Here is a 20,662-nt window from a genome sequence, read left to right as displayed (position 1 = left end):
CAGGTGGGTAGCCGTGTTGGTCTGCCATAGTCGAAACAAATAGGAAATTCTTTCCAGTAGCACCTTAGAGACCGAGTTTGTTCTTGGTATGAGCTTTCATGTGCATGCACACTTCTTTGCCCCAGCCACTCTGGATGGCTTCCGACAAACTTAAAAGCACAATAAACATCAAGCATTAAAAACGTCCCTATACAGGGCAGCCTCTAGATGTCTTCTAAAAGTTGTATAGTTATTTATCTTCTTGATATCTGATGGGAGGGCATTCCACAGGGCGGGCGCCACCACCGAGAAGGTCCTCTGCCTGGTTCCCTGTAACCTCACTTCTCGCAGGGAGGGAGCCACCAGAAGGCCTTCAGAGCTGGACCTCAGTGTCCAGGCTGGATGATGGGGGTGGAGATCCTCCTTCAGTATACATGGCTGAGGATGTTTAGGCTTTAAAGGTCAGCACCGACACTTTGAATTGTGCTCAGAAACATATTGGGAGCCAGTGAAGATCCTTTAGGACAGGTATCTGAAGAAGTGTGCATGCACACAAAAGCTCATACAAATAACAAACTTAGTTGGTCTCTAAGGTGCTACTGGAAGGAATTTTTATTTTGTTTCGACTACGGCAGACCAACACAGCTACCTGCTTGTAACTAGAACTTTAGGACCGGTGTTATATGGTCCCATTGGCCGCTCCCAGTCACCAGTCTAGCTGCTGCATTCTGGACTAGTTGTAGTTTCTGAGTCACCTTCAAAGCAGTTGGTGATAAAATTCCTAGCCGCTGAGGCTGCCTGTGTCACCTTCAGTGACAAAGATGGACCCCCAAACTATTAACCTGTTCTTTCAGAGGGAGTGTAACCACATCCAGAATAGGTGGCTGACCAATCCAATCTCCTCAAGTGGTTTTCTGGTATCAAACAATCTGCAAGTGGCCTACCTGAACTTTTCTACTGCACAGCGTCATGGTGTCAAGGCTAGTGTTGCCGGCAGCACTGTTTGTACAAAGAGGAGCTCCTTTGCTGACGCAGCGTCCTTTATCCAGGCAGATACTCTCTTGCGCTGACATGCCAACTAATCCTCTCCCAGCAATTTGGGCTGCTTTATTTCCCCAGGGCAGCTGGTCTCCAGTGCAGCATCTGTTTCTCAGCAGAAGTCTAATCTATCTGCTTTATTCCTTCCAACCAGCAGTTTCTCCTCTTCAAACCCGGCCTTGCCTTCAGTGATGCTGCAAACCTTTAGTCTAAGAATCCTTGCCAAGCCTATTATCTAAATAATACACTCATTAGCTTCCCCTGCCTTGGAATATATATATATATATTATATATATTATATATATATATATAGGTCAATATCTTGTTACAATCAGGTTACAAATATGTCGTCTTTTCCTAGATTACTACAGATCCAGGGTACTGGTATGGCCTTGGCCCAGTATACCTGAAGGAGTGTTTCCACCACCATTGTTCAGCCTGGACACTGAGGTCCAGCTCTGAGGGCCTTCTGGCAGTTCCCTCACTGCAAGAAGTGAGGTTACAGGGAACCAGGCAGAGGGCCTTCTTGGTAGTGGCACCCGCCCTGTGGAATGCCCTCCCGTCAGATGTCAAGGAAATAAACAACTACTGTATATGACTACGTGGGCTACCTTTGAAGGTGACTTGGAAACTACAACTAATCCAGAATGTGGCAGCTAGACTGGTGACTGGGAGTGGCTGCCGAGACCACATAACACCGGTCCTGAAAGACCTACATTGGCTCCCAGTACATTTCCGACCACAAGTCAAAGTGTTGGTGCTGACCTTGAAAGCCCTAAATGACCTCGGCCCAATATACCTGAAGGAGCATCTCCACCCTCATCGTTCAACCCGGACACTGAGGTCCAGCTCCGAGGGCCTCCTGGCGGTTCCCTCACTGCGAGAAGTGGGCTCAGGACTGTCCTGCACCCTGAGAGAGGCGTTACCGCAAACTGAAGCACCCACAGGACCTGCTCCAAGTCTAAGGAGAGGCAAGCAGGCAAAATTTTATGGATTTATCCTTATTTAAAATAATAAAACTAAAAAAAAAAAAATATGTGTGTGGGGTTCCCTGGGGAACGCCCTCCCATCAAATGTCAAGGAGATAAAGAACTATGCAACTTTTGGAAGACATCTGAAGACAGCCCTGTATCGGGATGTTTTTAAGGACAGGTGTTTTATTATGTTTTTATTATGTGTTGGAAGTCGTCCAGCGTGGTAGTCAGACGGGCGAGGAATAATAATAATAATAATAATAATAATAACAATAACAATAACAATATAATAATAATAATTTTACTCTGAATTCAGCAACCATTTAATGTATTTGGGTGCCGTGCCGGATCGCTTCTCAACTTCTGTGCAGAGAACGAAGCCGCTAAAGAAGAAAAGGCGCCGGAGCCACGCGCAGAGCACACGAACCCGAGCGTGCGCATGCGCCGCGCGGGTCCCTCACTCCTCGCTTCCCCCCCCTCGGCGCGGGTCTTCGCTCTCTGTCTTTTGTCCACTCTGAGGCACCGTCCACCTACCCCTCTCCCGCTCTTTCCGGAAGCGGAAGAGGCGGGCCGAGGAGGCCGCGAGCGAGAGCGAGGCGTGATGGCTGCCCGCGTCGGCGGCTCCTCCTCCGTGAAGCGTGGAGCCGGGTCCGGGGGCTCCCGGGGAGCCGAACCACAAGAAGAGCCGCCGCCGCTCCAGGCCGTGCTGGTCGCCGACAGCTTCAACCGCCGCTTCTGTCCCGTCTCCAAGGACCGGCCCCGGGTGAGGCGGCCAGGGATAGCGGCGTGGCCTTCCCTCCCTCGCGGAGGCGCCGGGGCCGAAGCGAAGCGCCCGGAGCTTCTGCCTTGCTGAGGGTCGGTGTGTGTGGGGGGGGTGTCCCAGGTTCGACCCTCGGAGGCATCTCCAGGCATGTCTGGGAGAGACTCACTGCCTGGTCAGCGCTGATGGACCAGCCTTTCTCAGCAGCGGGTGCCTAGGTGTCTTAGATCCGTAGAGTTGGAAGGGACCCCCGAGGGTCATCTAGTCCAGCCCCTTGCAAGGCACGGATCCTGGCTAAAGGATCCCTGACAGATGGCCACCCGACCTCCACATTAAAACCTCCAAGGAAGGAGATCTCTGGACTACAGCTGCCGGCATTCTAGCCAGCAGCCAGGGAGGTTGGGAAAGCGCTGCTGGCATCTGTCTCAGGAAGGTTGCAGTGGTGGCTGTAGAGACCAATGCGGGAGAGACATGTTTTGTTGCAGCCGGGGTGGATGAAGGCGTCCGGTTGTACTGCTGCAGGTGCACCGTGGCATTTCTTCTCTCTGCGCTCCTCCTCTCATTCCTCCGCTGGTCACTGCTGTGGATGCATGCCCTGACAGACTGTCTCCAGGCTTTGTGGCCATTTGCAAGGGATTCCCACACAGCAGGGTTGATGTTGCCAGCCTTCATGTCACAAATGTAGACATCTTTGTAACGCAGATTTGGTCTGCCAACGGCCTTGGTCCCTGAAGCCAACTCAGCTCTGTTACGAAGATGTCTGCAAACGTTACATGAAGGATGGCAACATCAACCCTGCCATGTGGGAATCCCTTGCAGATGATTGCAGTGCCTTGAGGTCTAGCTTGGCCTAAGGCAGCTTCCTATGTTGTTTGTGGACGGGCTGCAGCTTGCGTCTGCGTTGGCCTGGTTCAGTCTTCGGTGTCATCTCCAGTTGAGTTGAGAGAGACTCCTGACTGAAATCCAGGAGAGCTGCTGATGGACAGTGTAGGCAGTGTTGAGCTGGGTGGACCCCAGTTGTCTGGTTCATTTGGAGAAGAGCCACAGAGAGTAAAGTGTCTGCCTTGCAAGCAGAAGGTTCCAGGGTTGATCCTGGGTGGCATCTCCAGGTAGGGTTAGGAGATGTTCCCTGTCTGAAACCCTAGAGACCCACTACCAGTCACTGCAGACAATACTGAGCTAGATGGACCAATAGTCTGACTTGGTGCAAGGCAGCTTCCTAGGTGTTAGCTTGCCTTCAATAGAGACAATTTATGCTACCCGAGTAAGGAAGAGAGCAGAGAATTGTAGCAGATCCTTTACATCCCGGTCATCATCTGCTTGATTTACTTCCATCTGGACGTCGCTACAGGACTTCATATACAAAATCGGCCAGGCACAAGAATAGTTTTTTCCCTTGTGCCATTAAATTGTTAAATTCGTAGTTGTATAGCTTAAGGGGAGGTAAAATATGGGTGGGGTTTCTTTACTTCTTTGTATTGTGAGAGGAACAGTGTCTGTATGTTTACATTGCAATGTAGCCGAAACAAATTCCAAGTATGTTGGAAAATGTACTTGGCCAATAATAAATTAATCCTATTCCTATTCCTATTCCTATGTGTACCCTAGGAGTAAGCCCCATTGAATTCAATAGATCTTCCCTGTGGTTGGTCACAGTCTGGATTGTGCTGTCATTCAGTGGTTGAAATTCATCCCCCTTCCTCCCAACACTGATCTTTTCTCATCTTTGGAAAAAGCTTCATCTCTCCTATGCATGACAGTTGTCTTAAAGCAGCAGAAATATTTCATTTTTTAACAAAAAAGAATGGCTGACCTTCAAAAATAATTGCACAAGCCGAATGAGCCCCTTGCAATGGAACTTTCCCCCTCTCCTTGCCCCTGCCCCCATGCACACACCCCATTGTCCCCAAATGTGCTGCAGAGGGTTGGGGGGGCACCTCATAACAGGTTTAGGGGGTGTACGGGGAGAAGAGGGGGAGAATGTTTTATTGCGCAAGGAGAAATCCTAGCACTGACATTTCCGTTAGTGCTACGTTGAATTCCACCCCTTGTGTCTTCCATTCTTGGAGAGATGACTTCCATTGTGTCTTTAGACTCCATTCATAGCACACTCATTTCTTAACTGATAGTTCTAAGAATCTCATTGTAGGGACATATTTAAGATGTTCACCTCCAGCCTCTGAGCCCTGCACCCAGGGCTGCAAGCATTTTGTGTACAGAAAATGCCAATGAAAAAGTTATGTATTGGGATGTTTTTCAGAGAATTCCTGAGCGCTGGAAATATGTTCTTTTTTCTGAATGTGAGCCAGATTAAGTCATCTTTCCTCCCGTCAGAACATTAGCTTGCATCTTTTAAAGTAAGAAAAGTCACGATCCTTATATTCAGTGCAGTAGAAGGGTTAGTACTACGACTTAAGCTTTTCAAGATATTGTCAGTTGATGGAGAAGGTAACTTCTCTCGGATACTTCATGTGATCCTTGAACAACAGCATGCCTTCCACTGAAATTACCACTTGTTGTGGAAGATGTGTCATCCTTTGATCTTGTCTTTTATAAGAGTGCGCGGGGTGGGGAGGGAATGATCCAGTATTTAGCATGCCCTTGTAATCTGTGTCATTGCTGGTTGTTAAGCAGGCTTTGCTGGATAGTTTTTGTAGCAGCCAGCTTACCTGCACAGAGTTGATTGCTGGTGAGATTTACCAGTTTACAGCTGACAAAACTTATTAAAAAGAGACACCTATTATTGTGAAAATAGAAGCTGAGCCCTGTCATAGTTCAAGAAAAGAGGATCATTCAGCTCTTGAGCAGATACCTTGGTAGGCTGGAGAATTCATCATGTTTTCTTACAAGAGGAGTCCACAGTGATTGCTACTGGTGGCTGATAAAAAATATCCAATTTTGAGGCACCTGCAGTCATCTGAGGAGTTCTGTGCAGCACTTACTTGATTGCATGCTTGTTTTGGAATGAACACATGCAGCAGTTTGCTAAAACTGAACACATGCAACAGTTTCAGTAGAGTGCATGTTAAAGAACACACAAAGAGAATAAGTGAGGAATACCATATGCAGCAAGCTGGAGTGAATTGATTAGACTCAAGTTGCTGCCAAGATTTTGTTGCATGATGGGGGAAGGGAACTGAACTAATTTTTTTTGCATGGGCTGATGGAGACAATAGCATTGCTCTTAAGAAACTCTCATAGATGAACTTGTAGGCTATGAGCAGGAATGGACAGACGGATGCCACGACTGAGAAGGCCCAGTTAAATATAATGACCTGTCTTAACTTGAAAAGCAGGAGAAGGATTCTTTCTCTCCCCCCCCCCATCTTTGGTTTTAGTGTGTGGGCAGATGCATTTCTAAAAGTTACTGAGTCCAGACGATTAAAGGTTTTAACAATTAGCACTTTGAAGTTTTCCTGGAAGCTGTATGGTTCATTGAGTTAGCTGGCTTTTGGCAAAATGCACAAGCCAGACACCTAATGTATAGGCACTTGTGTACACCTCAGACATGCAGGTCCCCTTAGGTCTTAAAACTTTAATGTGGGACCTTCCCATCAATCACTAGTTTACAGTGAAAAAATAAACTACAAATCCATGCTGTGGTTAATTAGGAAAAAATCTGCACCAGCAGCCTGAATGATGTTTAACGTTCTGGCTGTTGGAGCTACTGTTGTCATGTGTGCCTGGAAACAATGTGTGCCATTGTGTAAGAAAGGAAAGATGGCTGATCAGTGTGATAAGAGAGCACTTTTATTACCTGAAATTTGAGGATGTGGCCATATGTCAAGAACCCCCCACCACAAGGTAACAGCCAGGGGAAAAGGGAAATAGGAGGGATCAGGGATTATAGCAGCAGGAGTATGGCTGTGCTATCTCGTTTCCTGCACTTCCTGTGAATGAAAGACTGAATTTGGGCTGAAACGAAATTATAGGCAGAGGTTTCTAGCAAAAGTTCTGTTGGTTCGCCTGTCTAGACTCTGTGGAATGAAGCCACGAGGCAGGGAATGTGTGGGAAGGCTGACTTGTTAACTGGTTTATACGCTGAAATGATGCAAACAGGTTTTACGGTGAGGAAAAATAAAACACATACCTGGACTGTGGTTAGTGAAAAAGGAACTCCAGCAAGTATTTGGGAGGCTGTTTTGCTTTTTACCTTGCTGACGTAGAAGGTGCTGTCGTAATGTGTCACTGTGAGGGAGTTGTGGCTTTGCTGGAGGCGAAAGAGGCAAAACCACCACACAAAGCTGCATTGCTTCCCTGCATTGAATTGGCCAGCCAGTCTTGTAAGAAGAGTACTTTTACTACCTAAAATTTGAGGTTGTTGCAGCCTGGGAGGCTGTGTAGCTTTAGTGTTGTCCGATGAACAACTTGGGTCCAGGGTACCCTAAGGATCGCCCAATTCCTTATATCCCAGCTTGTTCACTGGGATAATCTGGAGGGACACTCACTGTTCATTGTACCCCCTGCTACAGAGGCTTTACTGGCCTCAAACAGAAGCCAGATTTAGTGTCAGTGTCCCATGCCTTGGAACACTTTTCCAGCAGAAATTCAGCAGGCACTCTCACTTTTGAAGACTTTCTCATGCCAACAGGCCTATGTAGCTGCTTGAAGGTTTTTTGAGTGGCCAGTTGTTTTAATCATTGTTTTGCACGGTTGTTTCCCATTTTATCTTTGTACACCACCCTGATACTGTAGTAGACAAATGGCAGTATAAATAAATGATGACCTTGGCACTGGACATGCAATGTTTTTAATGTTTGATGTTTTATTGTGTTTTTAATATTCTATTGGGAGCCGCCAAGAGTGGCTGCAGCAACCCAAGTTAGATGGGCAGCATATAAATACAATCATCATCTTGCCACTTATTTTGGGGGACTGGTTGAGGACAGAACGGGAACAGTTCCTAAATTTATTATGAGCAGCTTGGTCTTAAGACTGACCAGGAGATAAAAGGATGGGTTTGCTGGCTGCTGCATCAGCAATAGGAGATAGGAGAGCATGACACAGCAGGAATTCATACCAGGCGTGTATTACTGGCTGTTAGTATGCTTTGTTGAAAAGTCAGGTTAAATGGAGCCTGTGTGGAACTTTAAAGTAGGAGAGCATACTTTGTGATGCAATCCTTTGCATTTCTCCTTGGATCCAATTCCCACCAATTACGTGGGAATGTGCCTAGTAAATGTGCCTAGATTTGCAGCCTTACAGAGAATCCTAGGCTTGTGTACTTGTGTTAATTGTCCCATTGTGTTAATTGGGGCTTACTTCTAGGAAAGTGTGCATAGGATTGCTGCCTTAATTTCTTCGATAGACTAACCAACTACGGCGAGTTAAATTAGTGGAGCCGAGACTGAAAAAAGAATGGAAAATTAGAGGCAATGGGTGAAGTCGTGCCCCAGTGCCTGGTTCAATATAGCTGTTGCTATGCTGCGATGCCTGTCACCTTCCTTTTACATGAGATGGAAGATGTGCTCATTTGGATTTCATGTTGGCTCTGTTGTATTGCTGGACTAAGGCGTGAAAATATTAAGATGGGTATTGATAAAAGCTGCAGCTCATTGTTAACTTAGCTTGTCGTTTTAATATCTTCAGAATGGCGCTTGTGGTGAGATTTGGTAACATACACAATTTAAAATTTTAATTGGCTAATGCTAGAAGGAAGATGGAATGGTGTGCAGAACACAAAACTTTCAAATTCGGCAGTGCTGTTAAAGAGGATCAAAACATTATTCGAACAAGTTTCAGGGGCATGAATATTCTATAAACCCAGGGTTTGGGGTTGTTAATTTCAAGGTCAAATTACACAGTATGCTAAATGCATGATTGCATTCAATATTCCTAGTGGTTGTGGATTGGCCATCCCTGTCCAGATGAATATCACCCCTTTGCCATTGGGGAGAGTCCACTGTTAGCACTAGTAGCTGCTTGGGGTCTGTTTTTTGTCATGTGTGCTGTGGGAGGGCAGGGCTTAACTCTCCTTGCTGTGGTCCTGATTCTATTCCCCCCATAGCTGCTGTTTAAAAACAACAACACACAAACTGTTTCATTAAATACAACCCCACATTGAACAAGACTTTGGGGTGTGTTCCTGCTAGCAAAATTATAGAATATAATGTATTACAACTTTTTTTGTGGAGACACTGACTTTTCTTTATCCTGTAGGCTCTGATTCCGTTGGCAAATGTTGCCATGATAGATTACACCCTGGAATTCCTAACTGCAACTGGAGTGGAGGAAACCTTCGTCTTCTGCTGCTGGAGTCAGCAGAGTCACAACATTTACTGTAAGAGCAGACACATCTTTGTTGCTTTTGGTCCTCCTTAGGGCAGCTATTCCTGCTTATGGTGGGTGCATGGCTTTTGTAGGCCGGAGGTAGTCACCCCCCATAACGTCTTGCTTCAAGCGGCAAATAGGTTTGTGGCATCCAAGGGCAGATATGCTACAAGATGATGCTGTGCTTTGCTAGCAACTGGGCGCCATGTATGAGTGTGCTAAGTGGTGGAACTGAGGCAGAGAGAGATCTTGGGGGGAGAGGGAATGTTAGCAAGAGAGAAAATGGGATTTTAAACCTGCCCCTGCTTCCCTCAAAGTCTGTAGTACACACTCTTTATACAAACAGAAGGGTGACAGAATAGTTAAGATATCAAAGATACCTAAAAATCAACTCATTCTTTCCAGCTTTCTTTTGTTAGGTGAGACCCACATATGAGAGGTTTCCTGTAACGGTGCCTTTTATACTTCATACACAAGGCAACACCTCTATTTTCCAGGATAATCTGGAATAGCTCGTGATCTCCAAATTTATAGCAGTGCTAATAAACAATAATAAATGTGGGCTAAGCAGTCTTGTAGCTTTATGCTCTGCTCAGGTGGACTCATTTGGTGATTTCGGTTTATAATGCTGGTTTTTTTTTAAAAAAGTATGTATGGCTTTGGATTTATATCACTCCTTATTCTGAATGCTTAGAATGACTAGTAGCATTTTAGTACTCTGTGTTTCTTTGAAAGCGCCCCTATGCATGGACAAATCTTTTAGCCCGATCCTCTGCATTTTATTATTAATTAAATTTATTAGATGCCTCCTCTCGCCACAAGCTACTCAAGGCATCTTTACAGAAAACAAAAATGAAAGTGGCAAGAAAAAACACTTATTTTCATTAAAAACCAATGGGGAAAGGGGGTGTTAGGGTTATTTCCTTGTTGCTCCCTGAAGACACTTCAAGCCATTTGATTTGTAATATGGTTTTTGTTTCTTCTAATGCCAGAAAAAAAACCATCATGGAGTTGTCATCTACTGTACACAGTGTGCATCTGTCCCCTTTAATTCCATTCTGTCTGCCTTCTTTGCCAGGAAATCTAAGTGGTGCCGTCCAGCCTCTCCAAATACTGTACGGTTTGTGACTTCCGACCTCTACCGCTCGCTTGGTGATGTGCTGAGGGATGTTGATGCCAAGTCACTCGTTCGCTCTGACTTCATCCTTGTCTCTGGAGATGTGGTGTCCAATATTAACATTTCCACAGCTTTGCAGGAGCACAGGTGGGTATCTGGGAGGAAGAGGAAGCAGCCTTTCTTGGTGAGATGGTCTCTGACTTTTTTTTCCTGGTGTGTCACTTAAATTGAAACCTCTCTTCCTTCACCTCACCCTGACCACCTCTTCACAGGCTACGGCGGAAGCTGGAGAAGAACGTGTCTGTGATGACAATGATTTTCAAGGAATCCACACCAGGTCACCGTTCCAGGTGCCAAGAGGATGATGTCATCCTTGCCATGGACAGCGCGACGAAGCAAGTGCTGCACTACCAGAGAACTCAAGGGCTGAAACGCTTCCGGTTCCCTACGGTGTGTTCATAGGGGAGCAATTGTCAGGAACCTGAGGATCAGGTTGGGCTAAACAGTTGTGCGAGTGGGAGCCAGCGCAACGAGTCCTGTTGGTGCAACAGGGCTCTCCCTTCCCGGCTAGCTTTGAGGTGTCGGGGATTCATGTTGGGGAGGAGAGGAGAAAATGCTTGCAGTGATGGAACAATCCTAATAATGTGACATTGAATTCCTCATCCAGTTATGTTCTTCTCCCGATAATCCATCACTGGTTCCCTTCCAAGACCTGGGGTTTGGCTTGGGCTTGCAATTGAGCACGGACAATTCAGTGCACCCCCCGCCTTAAGATTATCTTGCAGGGTCGGTTGAATAAGAAAGTGTTGTATGCATGCCTAAAACGGGAGTAGGGAACCTTGTGCCTGGCTGCAACCTACAGAGCCTTTGGGTTCTCCCCCTCAAAGGAACAATTAGGCTCTGCCTCCATGGTCCGAGGCAGTGTGTCTTCGATTACCAGTTCAGACGGTTGGGAATCACAGTTGGGTAGAGTGCTGTTGCGTTCAGATAATGGGAGAAAGAAGGGGTGTGTGAGAGGACTGAAGAGTTAGATAAGAGAAGGGGAAGTTTAGATTATTATGATGATTTTATTATTTTCTAGCTGACCCGGCCACGCGTTGCTGTGGCTCATTTTGTGAAACGGAAAAGGAAGATGTAAAAGAGAAAGCGCATGCCTCCCCACAGCTTCTCCCGTTGAACTCCCGTCTGCCTCCTCTCCGTATTTCCTGTTTTTGCCTGCCTCCCCACAGCTTCTCCTGTTGAACTTCCGCCTGTCTCCTGTTTGTCTTTGCCCCCGTTTTTGCCTTCCTCCCCACAGCTTCTCCCGTTGAACTTCCGCCTGCCTTCTCCATATTTTTCCAGTTTTTGCCTGCCTCCCCACAGCTTCTCCCGTTGAACTCCTGCCTGCCTCCTGTTTGTCTTTGCCCCTGTTTTTGCCTTCCTCTCCACAGCTTCTCCTGTTGAACTTCCACCTGCCTCCTCTCCGTCTTTGCCCCAGTTTTCGCCTTCCTCCCCGCGGCTTCTCCCGTTGAACTTCTGCCTGCCTCATGTTTGTCTTTCCCCCTGTTTTCACCTTCCTCCCCACACCTTCTCCCGATGAACTCTTGCCTGGCACCTCTCCGTCTCTCCCCCCCCCCCCCGCTTTTGCCTGCCTCACCACAGCTTCTCCTGTTGAACTCCTGTGGTGTGATTTGTTCGCCACCCCCGCACTCTCCCTGGTCACCCCAAAACTGTTGCTTACTGTTGTATAATTGCAAATGGCGCAACCTGAGGCAAGGAGTTGTCTTTGTGGCGGCAGTTGAAGGGTGTTCCGGCCACGCCCCCGCCAGCCTATTGGCTGAGCTGACCTCAAGTTCCGCTCCCCCTCCCTCCCTGTCTGTTGTTCTGTAGTGTGCTGCCTTTTACGTCCACTGGAGGGTGCTATTTTTATGTACAAAATCACATTTTTAGGTTTGATAGGTGTGGTTTTTCTTCAATGTAAGTACATCAGATCACTCCCATATTGCCATGGAACGTTGTGTCCAAATTTGAAGGCAATTGGTCAAGCGGTTACGGAGCAAGGATGACGCATTCACGCACCCAGCTTGAACATATATATATATATATATAGAGAGAGAGAGAGAGAGATTGAATGCTTGTGAATTGATGTTTTTTGTTTCACTCATTTCTGGCACCCCCTCTAACCCCTTGGGGCAGCTTCATTTATGCACAAGTGTGGGCAGATAAGCAAGTGACATTCAATAGTGCATCCTCTTTCTGATCTCATTGTGGGGACATGAGTGAGGAAGTTGAGCATCTCCCCCTGTAGCAAAAGGCAACTTGCTGCACCCTAGTTTCAGTTCTACACTTCTTGCTGTGAGGGAACTCCACACGTTGCCTTAAAAGTGTGGAAAGTCTTTAACTAGGTGCATGATGCTCGCTTTCAGTTCAAATCCTAGGCAAGCTCATACAACCGGGGAAAATATGTTCGTCCCCAGCTTTGGTGGGACTCGTCCTAGACTGAGTCGGTGGTGTTTCAAGTCAAAGGATCTTGGGTTCTGACAAAATTTGAAAAGACACCTTGCCTGAAACCTTCAGAGCTGCTGGCTCTTGGAGCAGACAAAACTGGGCTCTCTTGGTGTGAAGTAATTTCGTATGTTCATATATAGAGGCTGTGGAGATTGCCTGTGTTTTCCTCTGTGAGCACCTCCACCTAACTTGTGATACTGTCTGGAAGCACTGGGAAGCTTATTGTTTTACATCTCATTTCACCCTACCAATGGGGTCGCAGGGAAGTGTTGCAGAGCTCTCTAGATTCCCTACGTGGTGTTGTGAAAAACACACTTGCCATTCACGAACAGAAAACCACTGGTTTTTAAAGAAATGTTAGCATTCTTTGCAAGGAAACTTAGAAGAAAAGCAAGTAACAGTTATGCCATTAACATTCAAACATGCATCGATTAAAGTATTAAATGCTGAAAATGTATTGGAATTTGCTCCTGATTTCAATTCTGTCTACTGTTTCTGCAGGCACTGAATATTTCTGCTGCAGGTGGTTTAGTCTGGGCTGGTTGTTGGGGGCTTGGTTCATGTGATACCATACACACGTGGTCCTCCTGCCAGATTCTTGCAGTCGATTCTCTAGGTTAGCATGGAGAGATGTTGCTATCGAATGTGTTGTGAGGCTCACTAGGCCTTTGCTGTGTCCTTACCTTTTTAGAGCCTGTTCCAGGGCAACGTTGAAGAAGTACAAATACGACATGATTTGTTGGACTGCCACATCAGCATCTGCTCTCCACAGGTGGGTGTCAGAAGCAAACTCAGTGTTGCTGCTGGGGACGCCTCCGTCTCAAGTGTCACTTTGTGTTTGAGCAACGTTAAGGCAAAATGTGTTAGCTGGATGCTCAGGGCTGGCTGGTGTCTGCTTAGGGAAATAGTTTATGCAGAAGGACTTCTTCAGCCTAGAGGAACGACTGCTTTGCAGTGAAACAAGCTGAATCTCGCATACATCATGCATGGCCCTGAGTATTATGGGAGAGTGAGAAAACCGTTTCTCTCTGCTCTTTCCACACAATGCATGATTTTATACGACTTGCCATGTCCCCTCTTACTTGCCTTTTCTCTAAACCGGAAATCCCACAAGGGTTGTAACCATAAGGCTATGGAGATTTAGGCTATCAGTGGCTACTGACCAAGATGGCTATGCTCTGCCTCCACTGGCGGAGGCAATGTGCCTTCTGAATGCCAGGTGCTGGGAGAGGCAGGTGCGGAGAGCATTGTTACATTCATGCCCTGCTTGCTGGCTTCCCAGAACCACCTGGTTGGCTGCTATGAGAACAAGATGCTGGATGAGATGGGCTATTGGCCTGATCCTGTAGGCATAGGTTCTTAACCTTTCCTCATAAGGGAGTTGCTCCATCCCCTTGAGAATTTTGGTTGCCTTTTTCTGAACCTTTTCCACTCTACAATATCCTATTTGAGGCGAGGCAGCCGGAAAGTATCTGGTATTTTAATAGTTGCACTTGTGGAAAGGCAGATTATATAGGCCAGGCATGTCCAACAGGTAGATCACTGGACGTCTGCGGTAGATCACTGGTAGATCACTGACTTCCCCAAAGAAGCTGAACAGCTGTGGTTCCCCTTAAAAAAAGCTCAACATTTTACCTCCTCCCTGAAAAAACTCAACAACTTTGATCCGAACCCACCCAAATGGGCTTTCCTCCTTCCTAAAAAAAAGCTCAACAACCTTGACCTGAACCCCATAAAAGGGGGTAGATCACTGCCAGTTTTTAACTCTGTGAGTAGATCGCAGTCTCTTGGGAGTTGGCCACCCCTGATATAGGCAGTAAAAGCTGAAAGTTGCCCTGGCTTGGATAAATTAAATATCATTTGGTTACACATAATGGTGTGTGTGTGTGTGTGTTAGAAATTCACTGCATTTTCTCCATCTTGATCCAAAGCTTTCTTAAGAGGATTATTTGGAACTGTGACTTCCTGTTCTGGCTTGTTTTCCCTTATGCCGCTTCTCTTCTCTTGCAGGTGGCAGAGTTATTCACGGATAACTTCGATTATCAAACTCGGGATGACTTGGTGCGTGGGCTTCTAGTGAAGAAGAAGTAAGTTTGTGTGATGGGAGAAGAAGTGTCTGCGAGGATGAAGAGCCAGAGCCTGCACAGTGCTACAGTGCTAACGTCAAGGACTGATGAAGGGTTCGTTGGGTGGAGGAAGTACAGGGAGCCGGGGGCCTCAATCTTTAGTGTCATATTTGAGCATGTTTTGGCTAAACGTGGCAGATTGATGTCCCAGGCTGGTTGCTGAGGCACATCCATTGCCTTTGACTCCAGGAAGGCTCTTCCGTCTTCCTGTGCTCTTTCGGCAGCCACTGAAAACGTTTTTCTTTGCACAAGCCTGTTCAGACATACATACATAATTTCATTTGTATGCCACCTTTTCAGATGCTGCCATGCTGAAGGTGGCTTAACAACATGAGAAAATAAATAGGACATCACAAAAGTTTCTAAACAATAAATAAGCATTTAAAAATATACAACCAAACTGAAATGTTTCCATGTGAATCACAACAAAATCTTAAATAAAGATCAGAAAAAACAACGAACAGCAACAACATCCTCCAACAAAAATCCCCGAACAACAGCCCAGCTCAAGAGTCTTTTGGGCAGCCTCAGCTTTGTAGCTGGAGTCAGTTAGGGCCCTCCCAGGCAAAGTGGGAAAAGCCTGCAAGGCAGGGAGCAGGTCTTCCAGGGCTCACGGCCAAGACAATCTCGACCTTTTCTTTATCTCTTTTTAACGTATGTTGTCTTATGCTCCGCTTGGTATGGGGCCTAATTATTGAGTGACCACCTATGAAAGTAGCTTACAGGGGTGTCATAGCTGTGTGCAATGAAACCCTCGGAAGGGTAGAAATCTAACAAGCAGCTGAAGTCTTCGAGAATCCAAAATCCGAGTCAAATTCCAGCTTGCTCACGGAAAGGAGTCAAACTATCAGCCGCTTTGCTTGGGAATCGGGGGAACCACAGTCTGTCCTTGCTATTTTGGCTTTTTGAATAGCATCCTGAATAGTGCCTTTGTCATGGACGCTTTAGTTGAGATTCCTGCATTGCAGCGGGTTGGATTAGATGACCCTCGGGTGCCCCTTCCAACACTACAATTCTGTGATTCTCCCTTCTCCAGGTCCTGGGCAACCAGATCCATATGCATGTAACATCCGAAGATTATGGCGCCCCTGTGTCCAACTTGCTGATGTACGAGTCCGTGTCCTTTGACGTCCTGCAGCGCTGGGTTTACCCGTTGACTCCGGAGATGAACTTCACCGACGACAAGACGCAGAGTTGCACGCATTCGCGGCACAACATCTACCGGGGGCGAGGGTGAGCCTGGGCCACGGCAGCGTCTTGGAAGAGAACGTCCTCATCGGGCAGGGAACATCCGTTGGCAGGAAATGCTCCATAACCAACAGCGTTATTGGCCCCAACTGCAAAATAGGCAAGTTCTTCACTAGGTGAGGGTGCATGGGCTCATGAAGAAGTCCGCGCTGCTTTGTGGCTGAAGGAGCAGGAGTTCTGATAGAAGAAATGATAAATAGCCACCAAATGGGGGAAGTTACATTGGAAGGGGCAGAGTTAATCCATCTCTGTCTCAGGAATTGGTTCTGCTACTCAGACAGTGTAGCATAGGCTTTGGCAAATCTGTCTGGACTGCAAGCCGTCACAGCTGGGTTGGAGTGCATTGCATGACCTGGTTGGTTCAGGCTCGGACTTCATGGGGTTGACCCATTGGGTTAAGCTTGAGTCTTTCTTCTTTGCTCCTTGAGTTTGCCCTACATAAAAGACCTGCTGCTGCCTCTCGTCTTGAGCGCCAGCTTCCCAACACAGGGGACAGGCAGAGCCGTCAGAGCATGCTAGGTCTGCTCAGAACATGGAATGTGGCGCACAGCTTACCATCTGCAAGAGAAGGATGGGTGAGGGGAGAGGTAGGAAATGGGGGAAGCTGTGACAAGGGAAAGCAGGTAAATGGAGGGCTAGGATGAGTCAGGGTATGTATTGGCCATCCCAGGTTCTTGCCCGGAGCGTCTGCAGGGTTAGCTAGCAGCATTGAGTGTTTCTGCTGCATGATGAGTAACTGTAGTGTAAGATGACAGTTCTGTTTCACGTCCTTTTGTTTGCCATTGGCAGGGATGAGGTCGTTTTGGATAGGGCGTCCTGTGAACGGTCCGTGTAGGGGACCATGTACGAATCCAACAGTCTATAGTTTGCGATGAGGCCGAAGTGAAGAAGGGGTAACCTTGAATCCTCGCTGCGTCCTCACTTCCCAGGTGAGTTCGAGGAGCTGCTGCTCTGCCCATAGACTAGGTTTCTTATGTGATACGTCATTGGACAAATTCTGGCCCTTTGTCCCCAAGACGCCCCTTTCAGAATTAAAATTCTGGCTGAAGACTTGCTTAATAATAATAATAATAATAATTTTATTATTTGTAGCTGCCCATCGACTAGGTTGCCCCAGCCACTCTGGGCAGCTTGATGAATGCCCTAGGCTAGTCACTGACCCAGCCTCTGCTGCCAATCTGTGAAATGGGGATAATGATGACCTGTTCTATGGAGGTCCTTGTGACGTAAAGATTGCAAGGCATTTTGCAGCTGTCCACTTTGCTCTAAAGCAGGAGTGTGATGGCCAAGATCTGAATTGCTGGTGGCCTTGACCACTGACCCTTCCACGGTGCTTGGATTTGTTACTTGGACCATCTGCCTGCATGAACGTTCTGGAATTCTGGGGCTGGGATTTGCAGGTGCTTTTTCCTCCTGGAGGAGTCAAAGCACCAGTATTCCTGGCGTAGATGGAAACATTGCTTCATTTCCAGGTGGTGGTGGGCCCTGACATGGTCCTTAAAGAAGGCACCGTCATCTCTCTGCATCCCACGGATGAAGAGGAGGAGGATGACGACCAGTTCAGTGATGATTCGGGTGTGAACAAAGAAGAGAGCAACGTGAAGCTAAAAGGTGTGTGAGCAATTCTGTTTGGAATTCCAAAACGAAGTGTGGGGTCCCCTACCGCCTCCCCCCCCCCCGGTGCCTTGAAGTCATGGTGGCTTTTACAGAGCCTTGCGCTTGTTGTTCGGAAAATTAGATAATGTGCAAGTATTGGTGGTTAAGCAAGTGGCCGAGGGACCTGTCCCTAAGCAGCAGGGAGGAGATGCAGGAGAGGACAGAGACTTCAGCTCCTCCTGTTAGGGTGGTGCAACGTTCAGCATATCAAGCTGATCTTAGGTTCAAATCCAAGCTCAGCCATGGTTTTGCCAGCCTTAATTTCTGCATCTTGAAAATTGCAATTGGGTCTTACCTGATGGAGAACATAAGAAGAAACTGCTGGACCAAGCAGGACCCAAGCACAAGAGCCGTCTCCCCTCCTGTGGCTTCCAGCAACTGGTATTCAGAAGCGTTACTGCCTCTGACCATGAAGGCAGAGTGCAGCTTTCATGGCTAGTAGCCACAGATAGCCTTATCCTTCATGAATGGGCCTAATCTTTTAAATCCATCCAAGTTGGTAACCATCACAGCCTCCCGTGGGCTAAGTTCGATAGGTTTAACTGTGAGCTACGTAAAGAAGCAATAGCTTGATCCTTCTTAAAAGGGAGCGCCCACTGTTAACTCTGCATTGTTGGTTGGTTCATTTTTGATAACATGGAAATAATCTGATGCTGTGTTTTAGAGAATGATTTGAAAAGATGACTGTACGGGGAAGAGATACAGACAGAGAAACACCATGCTAAACATGTACAGCACCATTTTCAATATTGAACATAGGCTGCCAGCCTTGATCTGCAGGTCACCATGCATTGCTTGGGCCACATCTGTCGGGCGGGGGTCATGCTGGCTACCTCCTTTTCTTAACCCAGCCTGTTTCTTGAGAAGTGGTTGAAATCAGGCCAACGTTGCTCCTTTTCCCCTACTCTAGGCTACAATATAGCGGACGTTGGCTCAGAGGGGAGAGGCTATCTCTGGAAAGCAGATGATGAGAATGACGTAGACCAAGTGGAGCAAAGGCAGAGTCTTTGGGGTAAGAACAAATGGCACTCGGGCAAAGTGGGTTTGAACAGGCGCCTGTTGATGGAATGTCATAGCCACAGAAGAGCGCTGTTGATTGTGGGCACTGCCTACCAGCTGCTTGTCCCATGTAGATGCCCTTGGAATGAACAGAAGCTGGGCAAGAAGGCCAAGAAGCAGCAGCTTCCCTTAGCCTTGCAGATGATTGTCTTGTTCCGTGTTCAGGCTTCCTCAATATGGCACAGCCAGCAGCCAGATACAGGATTCTTATTCTTACTATTTTATTTATAGTTATATATATACCGTATTTTTTCGCTCCATAAGACGCACTTTTTTCCTCCTAAAAAGTAAGGGGAAATATCTGTGCGTCTTATGGAGCGAATGGTGGTTCCTGGAGCTGAATTGCCCAGGGGCCAAAAGATCATGCTTTTTATTTTACAAAGAGAAAAGGGGGTGTTGAAAGGACCCCTCAGCAGCTGATCAGCAAGAGATCGGGAGAGAGATAAGAGTCCCAGGCTGCCTTTCAGCCCTGCCCTCCTTTGTTGAATGTGCTGCAGAGGAAGCTTGTTTGTTTCCCCAGCGACATGTGACTGGCTGATTAGATTATCTGTCTGGAAACTGTAGAAAAGGCTCCCTTTCCTTTAGAAGCTGCAGAAATGTGAGTTCAACCCCATAAAAATGGGGCTTTTCCTCTTTGCTTTTCCCCCTTTGGAAAAGGAGCTGCAAAACTTTTAGCTGATCCTCAACAAAAAAACAACAACACAGGGTTTTTCCCTTTGCAAAAAAAGCTGCAAAACTTTAAGCTCATCCTCAAAAACCAGGGCTTTCCCTTTGCAAAAAAGCTGCAAAACCTTTAGCTGATCCTCAAAAAACAGGGCTTTTAGAGGAGGAAAACCAGAAAAATATTTTTTTTTCTTGTTTCCTCCTCTAAAAACGAGGTGCGCCCTATGGTCCAGTGCGTCCTATGGAGCGAAAATACTGTATACACCTTTTCCCCTGACGGGACTCAAGGCAGGGGGTATCTTATTTTAGAGAGAAAAATAAGAACTGCTGATCTGCTAAAAAATTATTGGGGGGAACTATTATTAAGGAGACCTAAACATTGATGCATTTACAACTATATACACATATAAAATCTATTAAAACCATACAAATAATCACAATAAAACAGCATGACACCAGCCCTTTAATTTAAAGCAGTCAGTTCCCCAAAGCCGGTGGGAAACAGGAAAGTCTTCACCTGCTGGTGGAAGAACAACCAAGGAGGAAGCCAATCTAGCTTCTCTAGGGAGGGAGTTCCAAAGGCCGGGGGCAGCCACCGAGAAGGCCTCCTAGGAACATGTCCTACTTGGGGAGGCCATGCTGATGCCTTCCATAGGCAGGATCCTGCACTCCCGGGTGAACAGTTTCCTTTCCTAATGCTTGCTGTGGTGTCCAAAGATCAGCTGAGAGCATCTTGCATCTCCGCAGCCGGTCACTTTCTCTTTCCATCTTCAATAGGTCCCATTTTAAATGCGGAAGAAGAAAGTGAGTCAGAAAGTGATATGAGCCTGGGGTCTGAAGGAGCAGATAGTCGGACAGCTTCTCCTGTGTTGGATGATATCAAAGGTTAAGAGCCATTTGGCTTTCAAGGTAAGGAGTTAGCTCTGCGTGCATCCTCTTCCCTGTTGTGTACTGTGTAGAAAACCATTGTGCAATAAAAAGAATCCAAGTTTGGCCACTGGACTTTGCGGATTTGGGAACTGATGCCTCCTGCTACTGGCTCTTTCCCAGGGAGTGCTGGTGTTTGTTGCTTCTGAGCTAACAGTCTGCATGTTTCCTTTGCTGCAGTTTTCCAGAATGAGGTGCGGGTACCCTGCAGAGGGGCGAAGAGGAAACACTCTCCTGTGACAACCTGGTTTCTGGAGATCAACTCTCTCAAGTATGACAATGTCCTGTCCGTCCCCCCCCCCACGTTTGGAACTTGCAGGAGGTTGTTGTTTGAGGGTGGTCTTTTCAGTCTCCCAGT

At 46.9% G+C, this 20,662-nt stretch overlaps 1 protein-coding gene across 1 annotated transcript in view; it reads left to right on the top strand.

Annotated features, from left to right (window-relative positions):
* Positions 1–2,571: 2,571 nt before the first annotated feature.
* The window catches only part of EIF2B5 (eukaryotic translation initiation factor 2B subunit epsilon), a 30,389-nt gene continuing 12,298 nt past the window's right edge, over positions 2,572–20,662 (top strand). Inside the window, 16 exon segments of the mRNA XM_033150841.1 lie at positions 2,572–2,754; positions 8,911–9,011; positions 10,100–10,285; positions 10,411–10,588; positions 13,317–13,397; positions 14,636–14,737; positions 15,788–15,977; positions 15,980–16,103; positions 16,755–16,882; positions 16,885–16,928; positions 17,472–17,610; positions 18,566–18,667; positions 20,155–20,262; positions 20,485–20,499; positions 20,502–20,554; positions 20,556–20,575. Of these exon segments, the coding sequence (XP_033006732.1) occupies positions 2,593–2,754; positions 8,911–9,011; positions 10,100–10,285; positions 10,411–10,588; positions 13,317–13,397; positions 14,636–14,737; positions 15,788–15,977; positions 15,980–16,103; positions 16,755–16,882; positions 16,885–16,928; positions 17,472–17,610; positions 18,566–18,667; positions 20,155–20,262; positions 20,485–20,499; positions 20,502–20,554; positions 20,556–20,575 (1,733 nt within the window). The 5' untranslated portion in view covers positions 2,572–2,592.

This window comes from Lacerta agilis, chromosome 5, assembly GCF_009819535.1.
Source record: "Lacerta agilis isolate rLacAgi1 chromosome 5, rLacAgi1.pri, whole genome shotgun sequence".
Lineage (NCBI taxonomy): Eukaryota > Metazoa > Chordata > Lepidosauria > Squamata > Lacertidae > Lacerta > Lacerta agilis.
The sequence above is the reverse complement of the archived record's forward strand: the minus strand, read 5'-3'. Positions and strand labels throughout refer to the sequence as shown.